This window comes from Nothoprocta perdicaria, unplaced genomic scaffold (genome assembly GCF_003342845.1).
Source record: "Nothoprocta perdicaria isolate Ctin4 unplaced genomic scaffold, notPer1 scaffold_11, whole genome shotgun sequence".
In the NCBI taxonomy this organism is placed as follows: Eukaryota; Metazoa; Chordata; class Aves; order Tinamiformes; family Tinamidae; genus Nothoprocta; species Nothoprocta perdicaria.
Window position 1 is genome coordinate 775,853 of NW_020454205.1, and position 20,199 is coordinate 796,051.

Below are 20,199 nucleotides of genomic sequence, written 5' to 3' on the forward strand. Positions count from 1 at the left end.
GCCGCCTCACAAAGGCGCTGCGCTCACAATGGGCCGAGCGCTGGGGCTGCTGCCGCCCGCGCCGCTGCGCCGGGGCCATGGGGGCGGCCGCGGGGGGCAGCAGCGCCCGCGCACCATGGGGTAGCGCTGCCCGGCTCTGGAGCGAAACACCGGCTTCGGAGCGGAGCCCCCGCTGATCGCGCACCATGGCCAGGAGCAGCGGTGGCGAGAAGCTGCTCCACGAGCTCGGCTACCGCCTGGGCCAGACGCTGGGCGAGGGCAGCTACTCCAAGGTGAAGGCGGCCACCTCCAACAAGTACAAGGGGCCCCTGGCCATCAAGGTGGTGGACCGGCGCCGAGCGCCMTCGGACTTTGTGCACAAGTTCCTGCCGCGCGAGCTCTCCATCCTGCGGACCATCCGGCACCCCAACATTGTGCGCGTCCTGGAGCTCATCGAGGTGTGCAATGGGAAGCTCTACATCGTCATGGAGGCGGCCGCCACCGACCTGCTGCAGYTGGTGCAGCGCCTGGGCAAGCTGCCCTGCGTGCCCGAGGCGCGCGACATCTTTGCGCAGATCGTGAGCGCCGTGCGCTACCTGCACGACCGCAACCTGGTGCACCGCGACCTCAAGTGCGAGAAYGTGCTGCTCACCGCCGACGGCCGCCGCGCCAAGCTCACCGACTTCGGCTTCAGCAAGGAGGCCGCCGGCTACCCGGACCTGAGCACCACGTACTGCGGCTCGGCGGCCTACGCGTCGCCRGAGGTGCTGCTGGGCATCCCCTACGACGCCAAGAAGCACGACGTGTGGAGCCTGGGGGTGGTGCTCTACGTCATGGTGACGGGCTGCATGCCCTTCGACGACGCGCACGTGCAGAGCATGCCGCGGCGGCAGCGCAAGGGCGTGCTCTACCCCGAGGGGCTGCCGCCGCTGCCCGAGCCGTGCCGGGCGCTCATCGCGCAGCTGCTGCAGTACAGCCCGCCCGCGCGGCCCGGCCTCGGCCAGGTGGCCAAGAACTGCTGGCTCAAGGGCGACATCTGAGCCGCGCGGGGCGAGCGGCGGCCCCGCCGCGCACAATAAACGCCCGATGCCCAGCGCGGGGTGGCTGCTGCTGATGGCGCCGGGTTGGGGCCGGGGTTGGCGCGGGAGGCGGAYGTCTCTAGCGCTGCCCAGGGACGCCTGAGGGTTGGGAAGCGCCGCCGGGCTTGGGGCGCATCCRTGGGGAGCGAGGAACGGCTGTGCCGCCAAGCGGCCCTGGCTGTCCCAAGTCTGGAGGGGTCTTGGCACGCACAGCCGAGACCGTGAGCAGATTCACGCATTAAAGCAGCGTCTCCTTCACTGCCGACTCTGCGGCGGGTTGAAGCATCGCTAGTCTTCAGAGTGAACGGTCAGGCCAATGAGATGCACCAAGGGAATTTGACTTAGCAATGCAGTGTAGAGCCGCCCTCCCCATGACACCTCCTCACAGGTGCACAGGCCTCCTCACGGGGCCCGGGGCAGCCCCTTGGCTTTGGCGCGCAGATGCGCYGCCCCGTTCCCGGAGATCAGGAAATCCCGAGACACGAGCGAGGCGTCTGTCCCCAGAGGGGCCTGCGGCAGGGCTGGTGGTGACGGGGACATCACAGCGCGGGCGAGCAGCACAAGGAGGGGCTTTGGTGTTCCCGGCCAGGGCCGCAAGCAAACGCAGCCTTAAAACGGTGCCTCCTGCAATCATTAACTGCTATGACTTAAAACACCACTAGTCTTCAGAGTGAACGGTCAGACCAATGAGTCATACCGCTATATAGAGTTACCAGATGCAGAAAGAGGATCAAAACACATTTTTTTAAAACCGASTAAGAGTCTCCAAGAACTTCTCTCAAACTTATAAGCACAAATCAACACATGTAGCTGCTGAACTGTCACTCCGTGCCAGGAAGGCCCTGGCACCGGCTCCATGCTGGTCCCGCTGCCACCCTTGGGAGCCTTTGGGAGGCCCTTTCTGCCGGGGGCTTCTTGCGCTGGTGCAGGCCGGGGAGCAGGGCCGCACGGAAGCGGGAGCACCAGGAGGGCGCCTGTTGCCCCCAGGGYGGACACAGCCACGTTCCCAGCTCCGCCAGCTGTGGGAACGTGGCTTTTCCAGGGAAGAGCTGCTATTTTTAGCGTGCTCCTCGCGCAGCTGGCGACGGGGCCTCTCCGGAGACCGCGAGGATGGGACCGCTCGCGGGCCACCCCGCTGCGGGGCCCAGCGGCCCGTCGCGGGCAGGGCGCCGCGCGGGGGAGCCGCCGCATTGCGGGAGCTGCGGCTGCCCCAGCCTGCCCACGGCCACAGGGTGCGCGGTGCCCACGGGCCCTCCCTGCCACCGCGGCCCTTCCCGGGGCCGCCGTCTGCCGTGGGGCTCCTTCCTCGCCCCTGAGGGAGGGGTTAAGGACCGACTGGAAGTTGGGGTGATGCGGGGAAATGATCTCATTTCCTAGCACAGCCCAGAACCGTTTCCAAATGCATTTACAAAAATGCTCTTTTTTATTTTTTTGGCAAAGATGAAGCAGAGATCGGTCCTGGATTAAAAGTGAAGATGCTTTTTTTTTTTTCTTCTGATTTCACATTCAGATTTTTTCTTCTACCATCTGTTGAACAAACCACAGGGAAGTCACAAGAGACTAACTAAGAGGAAAAGGAGAGAAAACAACGCACTGCRAAACACGGAGACTGGGCAGGCTGGAGACTTGGGGCCGTTTGCAGGGAATCCAGCCRAGCTCCCAGGCCTGCGTCCCAGCCCTGCCCTCAGGTGAAGCCCAGTGCCAGAAAACGCTGCCCAAAGCAGAACCGGGGCAGGACCTGGGGCAGAACCAGGGCAGGACCTGGGTCAGAACCGGGGGTCGCGCGCGATCCAGGGGGCACGTGCAAGCTGCCCCTGCCGGGACCAGAACCCCCTTCCCTGGCATCACGGCCCGTGCGTCCACTGAGACCCAACTGCTTCCCTTTCTGGATCAGAGCGGGACACAGGSAACACACAGAGGTAGAGAAAGCACCGCTCTGGGAACTGAATTTTATTTGAATATGTAAAATCTCATGAAACAAATCTCTCCTTTTTTGTTTCTTTAAATAATCCTTGCCTGGTTATGATGACAGACAAAAATCCACAGGTAAAAGGACACAGAAAGGGAGCGTTGTCTTTTCTGCACAACCCCAACTAATTGTAGGTTATAAAAGAGAACAGTGGACAGGAAAAGAAAAAAAAAAACAACCCCAAAGTAGCCGATCTTGCATTTTTATTTCCAGTATCCYGGACCCTTTAGCCATCAGCAGGCCGTGACTCACCTGGCACAGCTGAGCAGCCTGTGTGTCCAGCAAGACCTGCTCCACAAATGCTACCTAAATGTGCTACCACAAATGGGACGAGCTAACAGACAATTAGAGATRGTGAAGATCCCCAAAGAGATCTTTCTGCCCAACAGAAATCAAAGCAGAGGACTTCCCACCATTCCAGTGTTAGGTTAGTATGGCTATTTTAAAAACAGAGTATAATTAAAGTATTTTCTCACYATGATTTGCCATGAGATCAAAAGGATAAAAGGGATTCAACGGGTCAAACATCCTAGAAGAACTTCAGCCGAGCCCTCCCATTTCCCACCTGCAGCAAGCTCGGGGTTACTTCAGGCTTCACTTCACACTTGGCACCCGTGTCACTTACTTTTGGTTCCCCCTTTTAAAATCTGCCCCTTGGGCTTCCTGCAATGTTTCCAAGATCCCAAACAGTCCTTCCGAGCAGGAGTCTGAACGCAGCCTTTGGCAAGGACCACGTTTCAAACACGACAGGCTGCATTCTTAAGGCCATGGATTCGATCCTCCTTTTGCATTATAAATTGATACTGAGGTTTTCTTCAGARGCATCTCTAATTGCTATACATATAAAATGCTTTAATTTCACTAAACTATTAAGCTAAGGTGATTATTAAAAAGTTCAAATGAAGATGATGCAAAAAAGGTGCCAGCTGGTTCCTGGCTTGGAAATGGCTTTTTCTGACCTTTGCCACCTTCCAGAACCCTTCGGAGAGGGGCCGGGACTCGTGGCCACGCGGGAGCAGCCCCGAGCGCCGGCAGATCTGGCTGACAAGACTCRAGGAGCAGCCGCGTGCGCCCGGGTGTAAGACGCAGCTCCCGCCCGTGGCTCCTGCGCGCGCTTACACCCGGCACGCCGCTGCCGTGCGGAACAGCCTGGAATGCAAAAGTGTGGTCATAACATAGGGGTACCAAAGAGCACAGAGTCAAAACGGCTTTATTACCACAAGACCCATTTATATACAGAACCCCAAGTGAAGGATGTTTTATAATTCTAGCTATTCCTCCCAAATTGACGGAAGCGATAGGGTACAGGCTAAAAAACCCTGCCAAAGAGCAGTACAAACCTGGATCTGGATCCCTACATTGTCTACGCAGGCGGCACCAATCCTCTCTTGCACACAGTTATAAATAAATCTCACAGAATGTCGTGTATGTTTTATTGCACATTGTACATGCCAATGTCTAAAAGAAAGGCCCAAGCCCTTCCCTTGATAACTAACAGTTAAAATACCTAGCAGTTACTTGCCCTATGAATACTATGGCATTTTTCAGGATCTAATTTGGCCAGATAAATTATAAAACGCAGAGCACAAAATATGCCTGGAACTATATATTTTGTGGGAAAGTAGCAAACCTCCTTAATTTTACTGCTTTCCATCATATAAAATCATTAAAAATATTCGACCTAATTAAAAATTCTATTTYAAAATTTCTTCATTTTTACTAAAAAAATAAAGGTATGCATGTAACTGCTTGTATAATCAATCACACATGCCTTCTGTTTTGCAAAATTAGGTGTTCCCGTGCTATATTTACTAAAAGAACAAGTTACCTAGGTCCTAGTGTTGATTATTGAAGTTAATGCTTCAGCCCCAGACCCACCAGCCTCCCCAAGGGCGGCCAGCGGGGCAGCCCTCGGGAGACCAACACAGGCTGGAACAAAAAGGCAACGGGCACAAGTTACCAATAAACATCATGATCCTTTATAGTTTCTGTTAAGCAGACCTCTAGCCTAAGGAATATGTGTAATTTGTCATTAATATATGTGGTTTTATGGTAGGTACGCTGCACTAAAATATGACCGCTAAAAAAAAAAAGAGAGAAGGTCTCATGGATAACAGAGCGAGCCGGTAAAAAAACCGTCTCACCGGGCAAGAACCTGCGCTCTGCGGGTTAAACCTAAACGGCACGAAAGGTTAAGAAGTCAATTGATCAAAGACTGAGTCAAGGCTTTCTAAAGCTATTCGCCCCCGGCAGCTTCAGAAAGGGCTCAAACGGCAACCCCAAACCTCTGCAATGGCACTGCTGCACAGGCACAAGTCCGTGGAGGGCACGGCGCCTACGGCACGGCCACCTCCAGAAGTCGGTTGTTTTTTCGCTTGCAAGTCGGGATGTTGCCATTTTTCTGGCTCCCTTGGATGAACTTCACACACACTTTATCCTGTCTGAACTGGACCAGAAACCTGGCAGGAGGAACAAAAGGTGTTTCAGTTAAAGGTGGGAAAAAGGGCACATGGGCAGCACAAGTCTGTCCTGAAATCCTTCCTTCCACAAGCTCCTGTAGCTATAGAAAGGCAGTTGCTACTATGTCTCTGCAAGTCACTTACAGCATGGGAAGTGTTTCTAATGCTCTGCTTTTTTTCTCTGCTTATAGTTTCTTTGAGTTTGGGCGCTTGTTTTGAACCCGGGAGGCCTTGGCCGCGGCGCCCGAGCAGCACGGGTGGCAGCAACGGCGGCAGCGCTGCAGCCCGGCTCGCACACAGCACCCGCCCTTTGCAATAAGGCAGATTTTCCCTGTTAGCATCCCTAAAAAGACCTCCAGCCGAGGCCCGAAGCTGCCAGGAATTCGTCCTGCTGATTCACAGYGTGGGCAGACGGGCGAGCTCGGGGAGGGAGCCCGGGCACGCGAGGCGCCAGCTTCGCTTACAGAGTGCAACCAAATGCAGCAGCGGGAGCGAGCGACTCACCAGGAGACCTTAGCACCTGCCACTAGGGAACTACTGTCTCTATCCCAGGGTTGCAAACACCTGGAAGGAGGAAAATCTGATTCTCACCTAAGGCCGAGTTATGAAACAGAACCAGGTGAAAAGAAATCTTGAGATKAAAGTGTTGATCATCATCAGGATTTAAAAAACTGTAGTATTCACCTTCACAGAAAAAGAAGGCAGATGCCTACAGACCTACGGCATTAGCACCACTCTTAGGTATGCTTAGGGGAAGGTGCTTTGCATCTGTGTTTTTCTGTTTTCACTGGGACTTGGCACCTGGGGTCGCACTTTGACTAACGAACAAACACCTCGTAGGCATAGGTCAACCTTGACTAAAAACTAAACATCTCATAGGAATATATGAAGCTTCTAGGCACACACAAAATTATTTCTTTAGATTGGAATAYACCTCAATTGATGCAATAACGCAACAGGTCTGTCTCATAACTGGGTTTGAAACTTTAAGGGCATTTTCTCTAACGGTTTCAGGGAAGCAAGAGCCAAATGAACGCCAGAAATGATGGCGCACAGAAAACTGGACCCTTACTTACAGCCTATCTGTAAAGAGAGAAGAACTATCACTTGCATGAGAGACTCTGTTTCTCTAACGTGACTTTTTAGCTGACTTTTAGCATGCTGCATGGGCGGCAGGGCGCGTCCGAGCGAACGGGGAACGTACTCATCGGCAATCTCGATGTTGAGCTTCTGCTTGGTTTGGCTGAGCGTGGTGCGGTACAGCTTGGTGGCCATTTCAATGAGGTGGTCGCTGCTGAGCAGGAAATCCCCTTTTCCAGCTGCTCCCGAGCCCTGGGATGGGAAGAAACGAAGCTGGGACGGCCAGAAGGCAGCGGGMGCCCAGAGGTGGCCCTGGATCGTGCTGCCGCGGGGAGGCCACGGGCGCGGGACAGCAAAAACAGGGAAAGGGCCATTTTCCTCATGGGAGACTCTGATCCCAAAGAGGCCACGCGAAGAAACCGAAGCCCAGTTTTCACAAGGGAATCATCGCTCAGGAGCAGCACTCCTTCAGCCTCGGCACTTTTACCTTCATGTTTTCTGGAGCCGTGAATCCAGAGGCTGACCCCGTTCATTTCATGCCAGAGGTAATGAATACCCACAGACCAGCCGTCTGTGGGGACGCTGGGCCTACCTCCTTGAGGTGCACCGCAAAGAAGCCATCGTTCTGGGAGCTCATGGACACCTTGGCAACATCTCCCAGCGGAACCTCCGACTTGATATTTCCAGACTTCTGATCCGCAAGGAGAACGTTATTTTTTGTTAGCAAGAAAATCCTAGATGTGGCCTGCAAAAATAATTWAAAAAAAATTCTTACATTCCTACACCGAGAGGTCTTTCCTGAGGGCACCAGGAGCATAAGCAGATAGTGTCATTAATCCACAAACATTGAAAATTCAGTAAAAAACTGCAGATCAGTGAAAATTAGGTCAAATTTGTGTGTGTGCCTAATTATAGATTGAGGAGCTTAGCTCATGTTGGCACAAATGACTCCCTATAAAGAGTTTCTTTAATTACTAGSTTAAAGCTACAAAATTCAGAAACTGAAACCAAGAAAGTCGGCGACGAGGATGGCCCTGCATTTCTCAGGCTCCGTCAGGCTCCACAATTACCAAAGGAACCTTTCCAGGGACAGTGAATTCAAATAAATAGTTTCATGACAATTCAATTACTGTTTTTTTTTTTTTTTTAAATTTCATAGCTTTCCAGTGACAGCTAATTCAAACACATAGTGTCATGACAATTCAATTAATTTTTTATCTTTTTCCCTGTAGAATTTTAAAGAAAACAATATCATGGTAGTTAACATGTGACTGTCCTATGCACACAGATTATAGCTTATTAAGATAATTCCCCTTCTAAAAACATCCTGACAGCTCTAGTCCATGCAAGTACAGGAAAGATATTGTCTTCATTTAATTCGTTCCTCCTACATTGAAAAATTAATTTGGCATCAACAAAAGACAACCTGATTTCACTCCTACAATCCATAAATGACATCTGCATCGGCGAAGCTGAGATCTACTAGTTGTGACATTGAGTTGGATACGGCGACAATTAAATTGACTGAAAGAAGATAACGCTTCCTGTTTTAATAAATGCAAAGCAAGCCTCGTGCTTGATGGAAGGGGGAGAAAAAAGTACCTACCTAGCATACTTAACAGCTTTATTTAAATGAGGAATAAAACCTGTCTTTTCATTCTGAAAAGCTTATGGTACTGATTGCAAGATGACAGGAAGAGCTAACCAAGGATTCCGCTCACAATTTTATAACAGAATAAGATGGGGTAAAGAAAGGCAAAGGTTAATTTTGCCAGTACTTGCACAAGAACATTTTCTAAATATTTACTTTCTGATGGCCAAGCAGGAGGCCCAAGTTTAGCCCAGAGCCCGCAGCCCATTCGGCTGTGAAYCAAGGCAGCCCGTTGCCAGCTCATGAGAAGCCCTTCGTGTTTGGAAAAGTTACCAAAAAACTACAAACCCAAAGGAGAGTTTTGCCCAAATGTAAAATGGGTGCTTTAAACCCCCAATTCGCGTAAGTTGAACATTGATTTGAACACTTCAAGCAAATCCTCAGACTGCTACATGACAGAAATTACATGTCAGTTTATTTATAACAAAAAATAATGGCCTACCACTGCAGGCGAGGCCATTTCCTTACCTTCCCGTTAGCTCTGTTGATCTTGTTGACAACTTCAGCAATAATGATCTTCTCGTCCACAGCATCTTTGAGCTTTTTGTACTTGGGGTTCTTGCCRATCTCCAGGTAGGCCCCTTGGAAGGGCTGCCCGACACTGCGGACGGAGGAGGAACAGGCGCTGAGTGGGAGCCAGGGGCACCTGGAGCCAAAGCCGCCCCAAACTGCACCGTCAGTAGCTCTGCTCTGGATCATTAAGATGTTCACTTTAACTAATCATTTGATTAAATTGCTGTCAARATACTCAATGCGAAGTGCTGCCTAGACTATGCCAACCAGTGCATCACGTGGGACTGCACTGCCTGGTAGCTGCATCTCTGGCACGCRGGCAACGCGAGGCAAAAGGGAGGGCATCTCAGTACGCACGAGAAGTCCCTACGTGTTCTTAAATAACTATTTTACAGGCGGAAAATTAGCCAGTTCCTATGTATCACTATCATACTAACTAATCAGAAGCTTTACACAACAATTTCCTTCACCCATAGGCCAATAAAAACATAAGAGTAGCTAAAACATAACAGTTTTCAGCTCTGAATACAGCTTATGAGAAGAGAAAAAGAGAGGAAAATGTTTCTGAAACTGTGAGGGGATAGGAAAGCATTGCAGCTTGTTTGCACGTGGAGCTGTGCCCATCAACTCTTCCCGATTCCTGTTCCCCTCTCTGATGAACACCATTCCCAAATAACAGTGTCTGCACATCCCGCTCGGCTCCAAGTGTGGCATCTGCAAGAAGCTGYCCCATGGATCAACAAGAGCTTTGTTTTCAAGAAAAACAGAACTCCTAAGCTCATATTCACTCAGAAAGATCAACTCGACTTCTTTCACAGGCACCATGACCCCATTTTGACAGCTTAAGTGCGTGCAAAAAAATCTGCACATTGTTTAAGTACACAGACTGCTGCAATTCCTTACGCAACGACCAGAAGTCATCAGTTTTTAGGTATTTAGTAAACTGAGACATTTCTTAAAAAAAAAAAAAAGATTATTTGTTGATACTTTCATAAAATGTAAAATATCCATCTCAAATAAAAAAAAAWAGTGGAAATAAATGCTTAAGCAGTTTCTKGATGGATTTTTCCCCCAAAGGTGTATGTGAGCATACTGCTCATTTCCCTGGTCTTTGCACCCAACCACAAAGTATGAAGCGTGAACATGAGGACTCCCTGGCATCGTCCACCTCCAAGTGCCACTGGCACCTGGCACCTCTCAGCTGGCTCTGCACTTGTGGCTGCTGAAACCAGCGGGACGGAAAGGAAACCAGGGGACTGGGTGAGTTAATCCTCTCTACACRTTCTCCAACTTTTTACCATGCAGACAGGTCACAGAATATTCCCTAGTGTTTAGACTTCTCCAACAAGGGAATACAATTTATCTCTTAAGGTGAGATATGAAATCATATCTAATTTCCTAAATGTACACAGAGGTATGGAATGGATGGTGCATTAAAGGCAGCACACCAGAAGATGTCATTACCTGGCTGGATATAAAGCCTTCTTATCCTTGAAAAGCTCGCTTGCTTCCAGTTTTTCTTCATATATAAGCTTCTGTTGATCTGTGAACTGGTCTCTGTACTTTTTACACTACAAAACAGAGCACGTTAAACAGACCATCAATTATCCTGCAAGATCTGATGTGAGGCAGGAGCACCCCGCGCTACCAGCTGCGTATTGCTCAAGATGCACATTCTTGGTATAGCTCTGAAGTGACTCAGCTCCATCCTACAGACCCCGGCGGCGTGGCAGCGAAGGCGGACGCGCTTGGCCTCTTCACCCATCTAGATGCTTCTGATTACCCTGAGAACAATCTGCAAGATCTCGTGCAAGCGTGTTTGAGCAGGCATTAGTCACCATCTGACTCTAGCTTATTGCTTGCTAAGGAAACACGCAGAGCCGCAGTGGTGGAACTCGATGCAAGCAGATGTGAAGAACAGAATGTATGCAAGAGGATGAATTTTGCAGGTTCAAACAAAAAACAAACAAACAAAACCCTTGACAATTCACAGGAAACAACCCACTAAATCAGTAAAATGTCCCATCAACACTTAGATGAATATATAGATTCTTGCTGTTCTCTCCAGCCAATGACCCAAACCAAGCTTCAGTTACGTGCAGCTCATCATTAAAAAATTCCACCGAGCGCTCCCAATATTGGTCTAACACCTCGTGCCAGAGACACGGACATTACAAGCCACCAATTAACAGGCAACATGCACGCTGGCTTAAAATTACAGTAAAAGCTGATGTCAGGAAGCGTTCCTCTTTCCTGGACGCAGGAAACTAGCCAGTATAGTTGTGTCCTTGAAGACAGTGATCAAAAGAAACCGTTCTTCCAGGGAAATAAAATCCTCCTGGCTAGAACAGGAAGAAAGGCTTCCTAAAAATAGACTCTTCATGGACAAAACAAAGTTATGGAAAATCGCGTGATCAAGTTGCAGATAGACTTGACCAGAATGTACCGTACCCTCCACAGATGGAAAATCCTCTTTAGCTCCTTGTGAGTTGAATCCAAGAAAAGGTAAGGTCTCGCTGGCCAGTTCTTATCTATTGGTGATAAAGAAGGCATCTTCTTCTTCATTTCCAAGAAGTACTTTTGCATCTGTGATAAAATTGGAGCAAGATGTTTCATTAATCCTCAAATACCAGCACGATTGAAATAAGCAGGGAAAAGTAGGTGCTTTTTACCACAACTCTCGGCTTCAGGAAACCTGAACATAAATTTAAAAAGCCAAGAATATCAAGAAATACTGATTCAGATATAATAAGAGTTTGATAAATGCTTACTCAGTGCCACTTCCATACTGTAAAAGCGTGACACTATTCCTTCCTTACAGCATGAACGCATTTAGAGTTGTCAATTTTCCATTTGCTTAACTTGGACACTTGTTTACAAGGAGTAAGGACCCTCTATGCAGCTTTTTTTTTTGCTAGAAAGCAATTTTTGAGAATCATCACTTTTACATGCTCTGTGTGGATATATACATACAATTCTCTGAAGTGTAAATTCATAAATTTTTCTTCCAGCATTGGCTCTGAAGAATTTCCTGTACTCTCTGCGGACCTGAAAAAYGAAACAAATTCCCAAAGTGAACATACCGAGGAACTGATTTGTCGTCACTTCTCTTTTATTTAATAAAGCTCTATAGTGGAAAGAGAAAAAGGTATGTGAACATGCAAATACTCCCCAAAAGCAGAATGTAAGTGGGTACGCCTAAAATCGTATGAATCAGACCAAGCACCAAAATGTCATAAAGTTACCTCAGATGACCTGAGCACAGTTGTTTCATGTTTAAAACAGGTAATTTTAAATATTTGCCTTCAAAATGGCAAGGTATTTAAGTACTACTGAACTCACTTCATTCTGAGGTTATTTTCTCATGCTTTGGCACAAAGCGGAACTGTCAAAAAAGGGGGTATCTTTAGCAATATGCACTTTATTGCACCTGAAGCGACACTGAACTCATCAAATGTTCATTACACAGTTGACAGCTGCACTGATTTTTTCCTTTAAGATTCTGAATGCACAGATTTCTATATATAATGTATAATATTATATACCGTAATAGAAATATTATAAACTGTAATAAAAAAGAGATTTTTTTTTTCTTTTTCAGAGCAAACTGATGCATGAAAACAATCTATTCACACAAGCAGTGCTCCAAAAAGAAAAGAAGTTTTGGGTGTTTGGTAAGAGCAGAGTATTAACACTTCTGTTAGGACAGTGAGCTGGACATTTGCTACAAAAGTTTACCCGGAAATTATCAGGGTGATTACTGAGAATCAACTTTAGAGGTGGTAATACTTTTTTTAAAAAAAAAAATATATATATATATATGTATATACATATTTTTATGCTTTCTTATACCAATCTTTTCCAAGTTTTGGCATAACCTGGWGCATACCTGCTGAAAGGTTTGAGCAGAAACCAAGAAAAACATCRTGGTTTTTGCGTAATTTCCCCACAGCAAAGGCAGTGGTTCGAGCTAACGTGCTGAGTGTTCGCGAGTTCATTGGAACCAACAAAAATAAACCCACAGAAGAAACATCCACTTCAGCTTGGAACAAAAAGTTCTCTTGGCTTCTCCTTCCATCCCCACCGAGGGCTCTGCATCTAGCACAAGCCAGCAGCCTGAGAGCAAGAATCCGACAGGAATCTGCCACCCTTCTGCAATAAAACCTGCAAATACGCAGGCTTTCTTTAACTATACATTAAGCTAGAACAACAAATCGACAGCATTCAGCCTCTTCATTGTGTGAAAATACTACATGTAGGGTTTTTTTTCCTCATGGTTTCACAGGAAAAAATATATTTGACTTTTCATACACTGAATTTCTGTGAGACTTAGTGCTACTTTGCATATAGCCCTTATTTATTCTGCTGGGATAGAAATCAATGCACTCAAACCTATCCCAGCTACATCATCCCACATCTCCCCGYGTCCTCAAAATTTCTGTTTAATGACATTGTTTTTTATTATTCTTCATAAGCAGCAACCTATGCCAAYTGACTGGGCACAAAGGGACTATGAGAAGCGAGAGAAATGCAGGTCGTTGTAGAAAAGCCTAAATCTGGAAGGTGGCACGAATGCTGCTACAACCTACTTAAAATATAAAAAAAATGAGGAACAAATGGCTTAATCTAAAGCAGGGAATGCCCACAGACCTGTAGCCTGCGCTCCCGTGCAGCACCAGCCCTGAGCCCCAGCGGAAAGGAAAGCACCCCCAAAAATACATGGAAAATGCCACTGCACAGAAGGAAAGAACAAGTCCCTGCAGTAACAGCCCTTCAAGGGTTTGGACTATTCACTTTTCATTTAAATGCTGCTGTTTGATATACAACGGTCTCTGAGTGTTCATGAGGGACAGGGTCCTGCTTTAAAAAATCATGAAAACAGATCCACTTTGGCAGGAGCACCTGGAGTGTGATTCTGATCTGCAGAATGACTTCTTGAAATGGCTCCTTCAGATGTTTGCTGGTTAGTATTATCATGTACTTATAAATTTATAGATCATAGAATTCAATTGTATCTACCATTTATATATATATATATGTATATATTTGGGGGGGGTAAATATTTAATGCTTTTTATCATTAGAACAAGCGCACAGGAKCTGGACTTTACCTTATCAAGTAAATTGATTCTCCAACACTCCTGCATTTCTCCAACATCCCATAGAACTGGGCAGCACTTCAGGATTGCTTTAGCAACACCACAGTGAAAGCCTGAGGTGAGCGAGGCGGCGCCGGGCGAACCGTTCAGCCTGCAACGCCTGCAGTGCCACTTTTACAGTCTACGCACAGCACAGAACCACGTTTTTTGGGTGTCCAACATGTTTCCATGGCCGGGGAGCGAGGACAAGCATCCCGAGGCGCCGGCCGAGCACCTCGGCGGCTCCGTGGGCCGCCGCGTGCAGGGCCGGGCCCACGGGGGCTCCCTGCAGCAACAGGTCACAGGCCCAGCTCTTCCCCACTCCCCAGTCAAACAAACGGAGGTCACAAGAAGAAAATATGTGCTTGTAATCTTCCCATGGAAGGTCTTTGCCKAGGTAGGCTGAATTTTAAACCAACAGCTATAATTGAGTCCCTCTAATTTGGTATTTGTCTCTTGGTGGAATTTCAAAATATCAGGACAAAACAAAACGCTCCTGCTACAACAAAACAAACAAGCAAGACTATAAAATGCCCAAATACTCCTGGACATCGAGGCATTTTCAGCTGACGGTTTTCCAGGAAAGTTCATGGCAAAAGAAAGCAATGTTGCTCTGTGCCAGAACATGCCTGCTAGCCCCCCTCCCCGCGGGCGGGTCGTGGCGGGTTAGTAGGATGCGACGCGAAGGGAGTTCCCGCTGCCAGGAGGGAGTGTTGGGGAGGTACCTTCAGTCCAAGCCAGTAAGCCCAAATGACAGCAACAGCATGCTTGCGCCTAGCCTCGTCCTTCAAGCGAGTCAGCTCCCTGCGAGCCTGGAAGGGTTGGACAGTGAACACGAGAGGCAGCCCCGGCAGGCAGCACGGCGACCAGCAAAGGGCTTCCCCCAAACACCGCGGCAGGCTCACAATTAACGTGGAGAAAGGCAGAAGACCCTCCAAAACCCAACAGAGGAAATGGTGCGAAGCTGCGGACAGGGCAACGGAAGCCGCTGCTGCTGCTTGAGCGAGGTGGAAAGGAGAGAGTGGTGCCAGGCCCGTTACTGGGGAGCAAGGTTGGCRTCTTATCTGCCCTGCACACCTTGCAGGCCGTGCCAAGTGCAGCTCACTTCTAACCCAGGGCTTTCCCTGCAACTGCACGAGCAAACAATGTGTATGAAAATCAAGACTCATTAAAATCTTGCTCTCTAGTCACTTTTCCTTTGTACAAGTGCTTGGGGATACACAGTCGTACAGTTGTTTTGGGGATGTGGCGATGAATCCAGTGATTCTGCATTGCACTGAAGATTTTTTAGTCTGGAGGGATTTTTTGATCTTTATGTTCATTAGAAAAGGAAAACCTCCTGGTAAACCCCCAAGCACAGTGCCTTTCTCACACACAAGCAAAAAGATAGGCACCTACCTACCTACCTTTCATCAACAATTCTCATTTTAGGAAAGCAAAGAGCTTTAAGCACAAAGGCATGCAYGGGCCACTCAAGGGCAGCTCACATTCTAGCCTATCCCAATATATTTTGCTCCTCAGTTAATCAAGGGAAAAAAAAATCGAGTAGAATATGTGCCATATTCGGTGCCTGCCATGTGAGAAGGGAGGAAAGGGAGTACTGGAGCTCTGTAACTGCTCTGAAAGCAAGCGACCTCTGAAGGCAACTTTCAGAAACTTGGCTTTTAAATGTTCTCCTGGGAAAAGATAAAACACGATGCCATTAGCAAGCTTCATCTTTTATCAGGTACTTTTGAGGAATAAGGAGAGGAAGATATTTAAGGAAATACAGCTCTTTTTTTTTTCCCAGGAAATTCCTGAGAGCCAACTGATCAAAAATATTGCTAAAAAAAGTTAGCCAAATYGATATGAAATACCTAAAAGAGGAGCATTAATACAGAACTAGTAACTATTCTGTTACTTTCTGATTTTGTCCTTTTAAACCCTAAAGACTCAATTCTCTTGGGTGAGAAAGATTCTCTACATATTTACTTTCTGATTCCCAGGATTGCCTGTTTTTTTTTTTTTTTTCTTTTAACAGATCTAATGGATTTGTACCCTAATAGCAGAGGTCAGTCCCAATGTTAACTTCTGATGTGATGTGAGCAATGCCTCTTCATCTTGTTTGCAAGCCATTCTGAGGAGAACACGCCCTGCTCCCCGACCCAAAGAGTAACTGAACAGTGTTTAAAACTTCATGGATTTGCTGAATATGTTTTTTCAATCAAGAATTTATTAATTGAAACCCATAAAACGTTGGCATCTAGCAAAGAGCATTTCAAATGTTCACATAACCCACAACTGCAGGCTGGGGATTAGCAAGAATCTTTCAGTGGGACTTTGCTTCTGAAAACAAACAGCTGATGCTGGAATTCCTGGGATTTTTCTAGGGCCATAAGTTTAGAACTGCAAGCTAACCTCATTTTCTACTGAAAAAAAAAAAAAAATCAGGTCATAAAGTCATACTTTACTTGCAGTTACTTAAATTTTCTTAACGTTTCAAAACACAACCAGAGAATTAACTAATCTGATTAAAACTAAAGATTTGGTAAAAATGAATAGCACTATTTGGGATTTCTAAACTGCGGTTGTCCGGGATGCAGACGTTATAGCTTCATGGAAACCTCAATGGGATCTCTACAGCAGTGTCACTGAAAGCACTTGGTGGGGAAAAAGGAGCCAAAATGAAAAGCTACCCCCATGCCCCTCTCCCAAAACATGCCTTGCACATTTACAAGTAGTTAAATGCATTTCCTAATTTGAGAATACTACAGTCTAATTATTATTAATCTAGTCTAAGGGCTTGTTAGTGCAAATCACTATTTCGCTGCCATGCAAAGAATTTCCTACTCTACAGAAAAACCCCTGACATTCAGTATGCTGTCAGAAAATTATTAAGTGTTGCATGAATGCAAATGGAAGGAATCAACGATCATGCTCTTTTTGTTCTACGTCACTATATTAGTCATTCATTCTCACTATTTACTACTGATTACAGGCTGATATTGTTGGGTAATGAAGGGAGACATGTGATATGTGCATGAAGTACCTTATATCCAAGCCAGTAAGCCCAAATAACAGCAATAGCATGTTTATTTCTAGCCTCCTCCTTCAGTCGTCTCAGTTCCCTTCGCGCCTGTGATGCATTTGAAAATGGGTTATAGAAAAGCTTAGGGGAGAGAAGGTTACTGCAAGTTCCCAATGGTGGAAAAAAGGAAGAAAGAAACGGGTCACCACAAACAGCAAATACAAAAGCGTGTCCCAGCTCCCCAGACGGCACCAGCCGAAACGTGTTAGCAGCAAAGAGAAATAAAAAGTCAGTCGTCAGGCAATCAAAAATATCCCCAGATAACTTTATCCTGAAGGGTCTTCCTCATCCTACAAAAGAGAAACAACCAACAAGCAAATGCAGAGCTTTTTGCCATTTCCTTACCTGGGTGCCGTGCCAATAAGCAGCAATTATTGTGGCAGCCTCATTGCAACGTTTCTGATGCTTCAGTTCTCGAAGAAGCTTCCGAGCCTGGGATCGGTGGAAAGACAATGTTTTATTCCACAAATCACCACCATTTCTCAGCCATTTTAAGCTAAGGCTCTGTAAGCTCCACATCTGAGGAAAGCCAAGACACAGCACCTCCAAGTCCCCAAAGAAATAAATTCATAAATACTGTGGAGTTGTAAGAGCCCAGATCTCTCTCCATCTAGGCTACCTGTGCACTGGCAACGACGATACATTTTCTCCAYGTGGCAGATAATCATTTAGATTGCAAAAACCAATATTGCAAGTTTTGCACCAGTTGCATTAAGTGCTGCGGCTGCTCTCACGTGAGTCATTAACCTCCTTTTTTTCTCTTTTTACAGAGCCACTGTGGTAGCCTCTGTTGTGCCTGCGGGATTCTTCCCTCGTGCAGCAGCAAAGACCTGCAGAAGCAGCAAGTTGCAGCAAGCCGAGGCAGAGGACAAGCAAGCAGCGGCGTGGCGCGGTCTGGATGGCTATTTAAGCCCAGCCTACAAGCAGAAATCCCAAACTCACATTTCCTCCGGCAAAGAGCAGAGCCTTGACAGGCGCAGCTCAGCGAGGAGCAGGCGCGCGAGCCACGAGGCTCGGAGCCTGGCGGAGGTGGCTCCTCACCTGCTCCGAGCCACACGCTACAGGCACGCACTGCAACAGGAAACCCACCTTCCAGCCCCGGATGTACGACTGTACTGTAACAGCCGAGCTCTTCGTCTTCTGATACTTCTTCTGTTGCTGTGGGGAAAAGAAATATATTACACTTACTAGAACAGAAGGTTACCACTGCGAAATAGTGTATAATATACATGTCACTAACATTTGAAACTATAATAGCAAATACTGAAGGTAACTTAGAAGGAGAAAAAGAAAAAAGGGATTCTTGACTGCAGTGCTGTAAGGTTCTCCATGCATGCCAATTTGAACCATAAATTTCCTGGACAACAAGGTGAATTTGGTCACGTTATTTGTTTTCATCTACTTATGTCAAACAGTCTTCCAAAACAGCTGTGGTAACTCCATTTTTAATTCATTAAGGCTGTATGCTAGTAATGAAGAAACATGGCTCTAATGCGATTTTATAACAATGCTGTTTTGAGAAACACTACGAATTAAAACCCAAACTCAGATGGCAGAGTTTTGCACTGTATAAACATTTATACTCTGATGTAAGTAACCATACCATCCACATCCATATCCTAATACCCACATTTTTCTCTAGTTATCTGAGACTACAAACCAAACCCTAACGACTTTCAAGGTGATACAGAGAAATGCCTGTCATTGGAAAACAATAAACGCAAATCCTGCAACTTCCAGTTTAAGGAGATTTTTTTTTCCCCTGTATCACACTTTTACCATCTTTTCTCATATGCACACAAAGCTTTGGATAAAAAGGAAATGAACCTAAGACATTTGAGGKTTTTTTTTTAACTTAAAATCAGTAAATCTTGTTTATCAAGTAAGCTCTTTTTGTTTCATTAAGTGATGAAAACACATGTAGAAGTCGTAGATCAGTAACATTCAGTTCATAACAACACAGAAGCCCTGGACTACAAAGAGTTTTGAAACTCTTTTAGAATGGTATCAGCAAGAACTATTGACCTATGATTCTTACAAGCTGTGATTAAAACAAATTGCTGAGATCCTCCCAAGCCTTTCTGAGCCTCCWAGGCAAAGGTTGCAAATAAGGCAAAAATGACAGAAAGCCTCAGGAGCAAGGGAATTGCATGGGATCACACACGCACAGGCACAGGAACCTTCTGCTTGGAGAGCACTCATCTGCCAGCTGGCACTGCACGTGCTGGAGCTGAATGAGGGAGAGACTCCCCAGCTGGGCCACAAACCCTGCTCTCCCAGAGCTGCAGGACTCTGCGGAGCCTTTTAATCATCTGAGCACAAGGTAAACGCTTAATAGTGCCCCAAAGAAAGATCATTTTCTATTGTGCACACTTAAATGATGCTTAAATACTAATACAAAACTCTTTTTTTTTTTTTCCTTTAACACTTCTTGTGTGTATCAAGGAAGAAAATGAAAACTTTGATTAAATAATAAAAAGAGCCCCCATTTAGTAAGGGTAATATCTTACTGCATATCTCCTGTACCAGGAGGCAATCACAATCTGGCTCTTCTTCATTAACAAGAAGCGTGTGCGGCACTTCCACCCTCTATAAATCTTCTCAATGAGAGTGGCCAAGTCCTCCAAGCGCTGTTTTCTCAGATCCTCCAGCTTGAAGAGCTGGGTGTATTTTGTAGGGTATGACATTAGGAGAAAAATAGCAGAAAAGAACAACAACAACAACAAGATAAGCAYAAACATAAATAGATATTTTAATTAATAACATAAGGAGAAATTTCTCTTAAAATAATTAAGCCCTTCCTTAACACCTTTTAATTGATTCACCTCCACAGCTCTCCTCAGATACCAGACAGGATTCAGTGCGTGCAGATTACATTAAACTCCATCTGACAAATACTGTGTAGTCCTGATTGCCTCTCTGTTTCATTGGTGTTGACTCACGTCAATTCTAACGTATCCAACACGAAACGGTGCATCTTTTAATGCTATATCCTGCACCCCTATAGCAAAGCACTGCATCTAGGAAACCCTGCAGTAAGCTGGCAGGGAATTCTCAGCTCATGGCAAGGTGTCCTCATGCAAGCTGGCTTGATTTTGCACGATTTTGCACATTTTTCACTTACCGTTCTTGGGTTGCGGATGAATATCTTTGATCTACCAAACGAAAACTCCTCTTCAGGGATTTCCAATTCATTAAACAGCACCTCGACACCAGCCCTAATAAGAAGAAAATGAGCTYAACAAATACACCCAAGTGCTAAGAC

At 46.5% G+C, this 20,199-nt stretch overlaps 2 protein-coding genes across 7 annotated transcripts in view; one reads left to right on the forward strand and one right to left on the reverse strand.

Moving 5' to 3' along the window:
- The first annotated feature begins 170 nt into the window (after positions 1-170).
- On the forward strand, positions 171-1,019 carry TSSK6 (testis specific serine kinase 6). Its single transcript, XM_026049310.1, has one exon. It carries the CDS (start codon positions 186-188, stop codon positions 1,017-1,019), a length of 834 nt encoding a protein of 277 aa, XP_025905095.1. The 5' UTR covers positions 171-185.
- A 3,771-nt stretch (positions 1,020-4,790) lies between these two features.
- Positions 4,791-20,199, reverse strand: part of MYO1B (myosin IB) — an 86,547-nt gene continuing 71,138 nt past the window's right edge. For 2 of the 6 annotated variants that reach the window (XM_026047533.1, XM_026047527.1), the window contains 13 exons: positions 20,059-20,152; positions 19,445-19,594; positions 18,024-18,092; positions 17,280-17,366; positions 16,896-16,982; positions 14,593-14,679; positions 11,704-11,778; positions 11,182-11,316; positions 10,195-10,301; positions 8,686-8,818; positions 7,159-7,311; positions 6,691-6,818; positions 4,791-5,486 (listed from right to left, as the gene is read on the reverse strand). In XM_026047533.1, coding sequence (XP_025903318.1) covers positions 5,363-5,486; positions 6,691-6,818; positions 7,159-7,311; positions 8,686-8,818; positions 10,195-10,301; positions 11,182-11,316; positions 11,704-11,778; positions 14,593-14,679; positions 16,896-16,982; positions 17,280-17,366; positions 18,024-18,092; positions 19,445-19,594; positions 20,059-20,152 — 1,429 coding nt within the window. In that variant the 3' untranslated portion in view covers positions 4,791-5,362. The remainder of the gene's footprint in view (positions 5,487-6,690; positions 6,819-7,158; positions 7,312-8,685; positions 8,819-10,194; positions 10,302-11,181; positions 11,317-11,703; positions 11,779-14,592; positions 14,680-16,895; positions 16,983-17,279; positions 17,367-18,023; positions 18,093-19,444; positions 19,595-20,058; positions 20,153-20,199) is intronic. The other 4 variants (XM_026047549.1, XM_026047541.1, XM_026047562.1 and 1 more) reach the window with 2 other exon arrangements.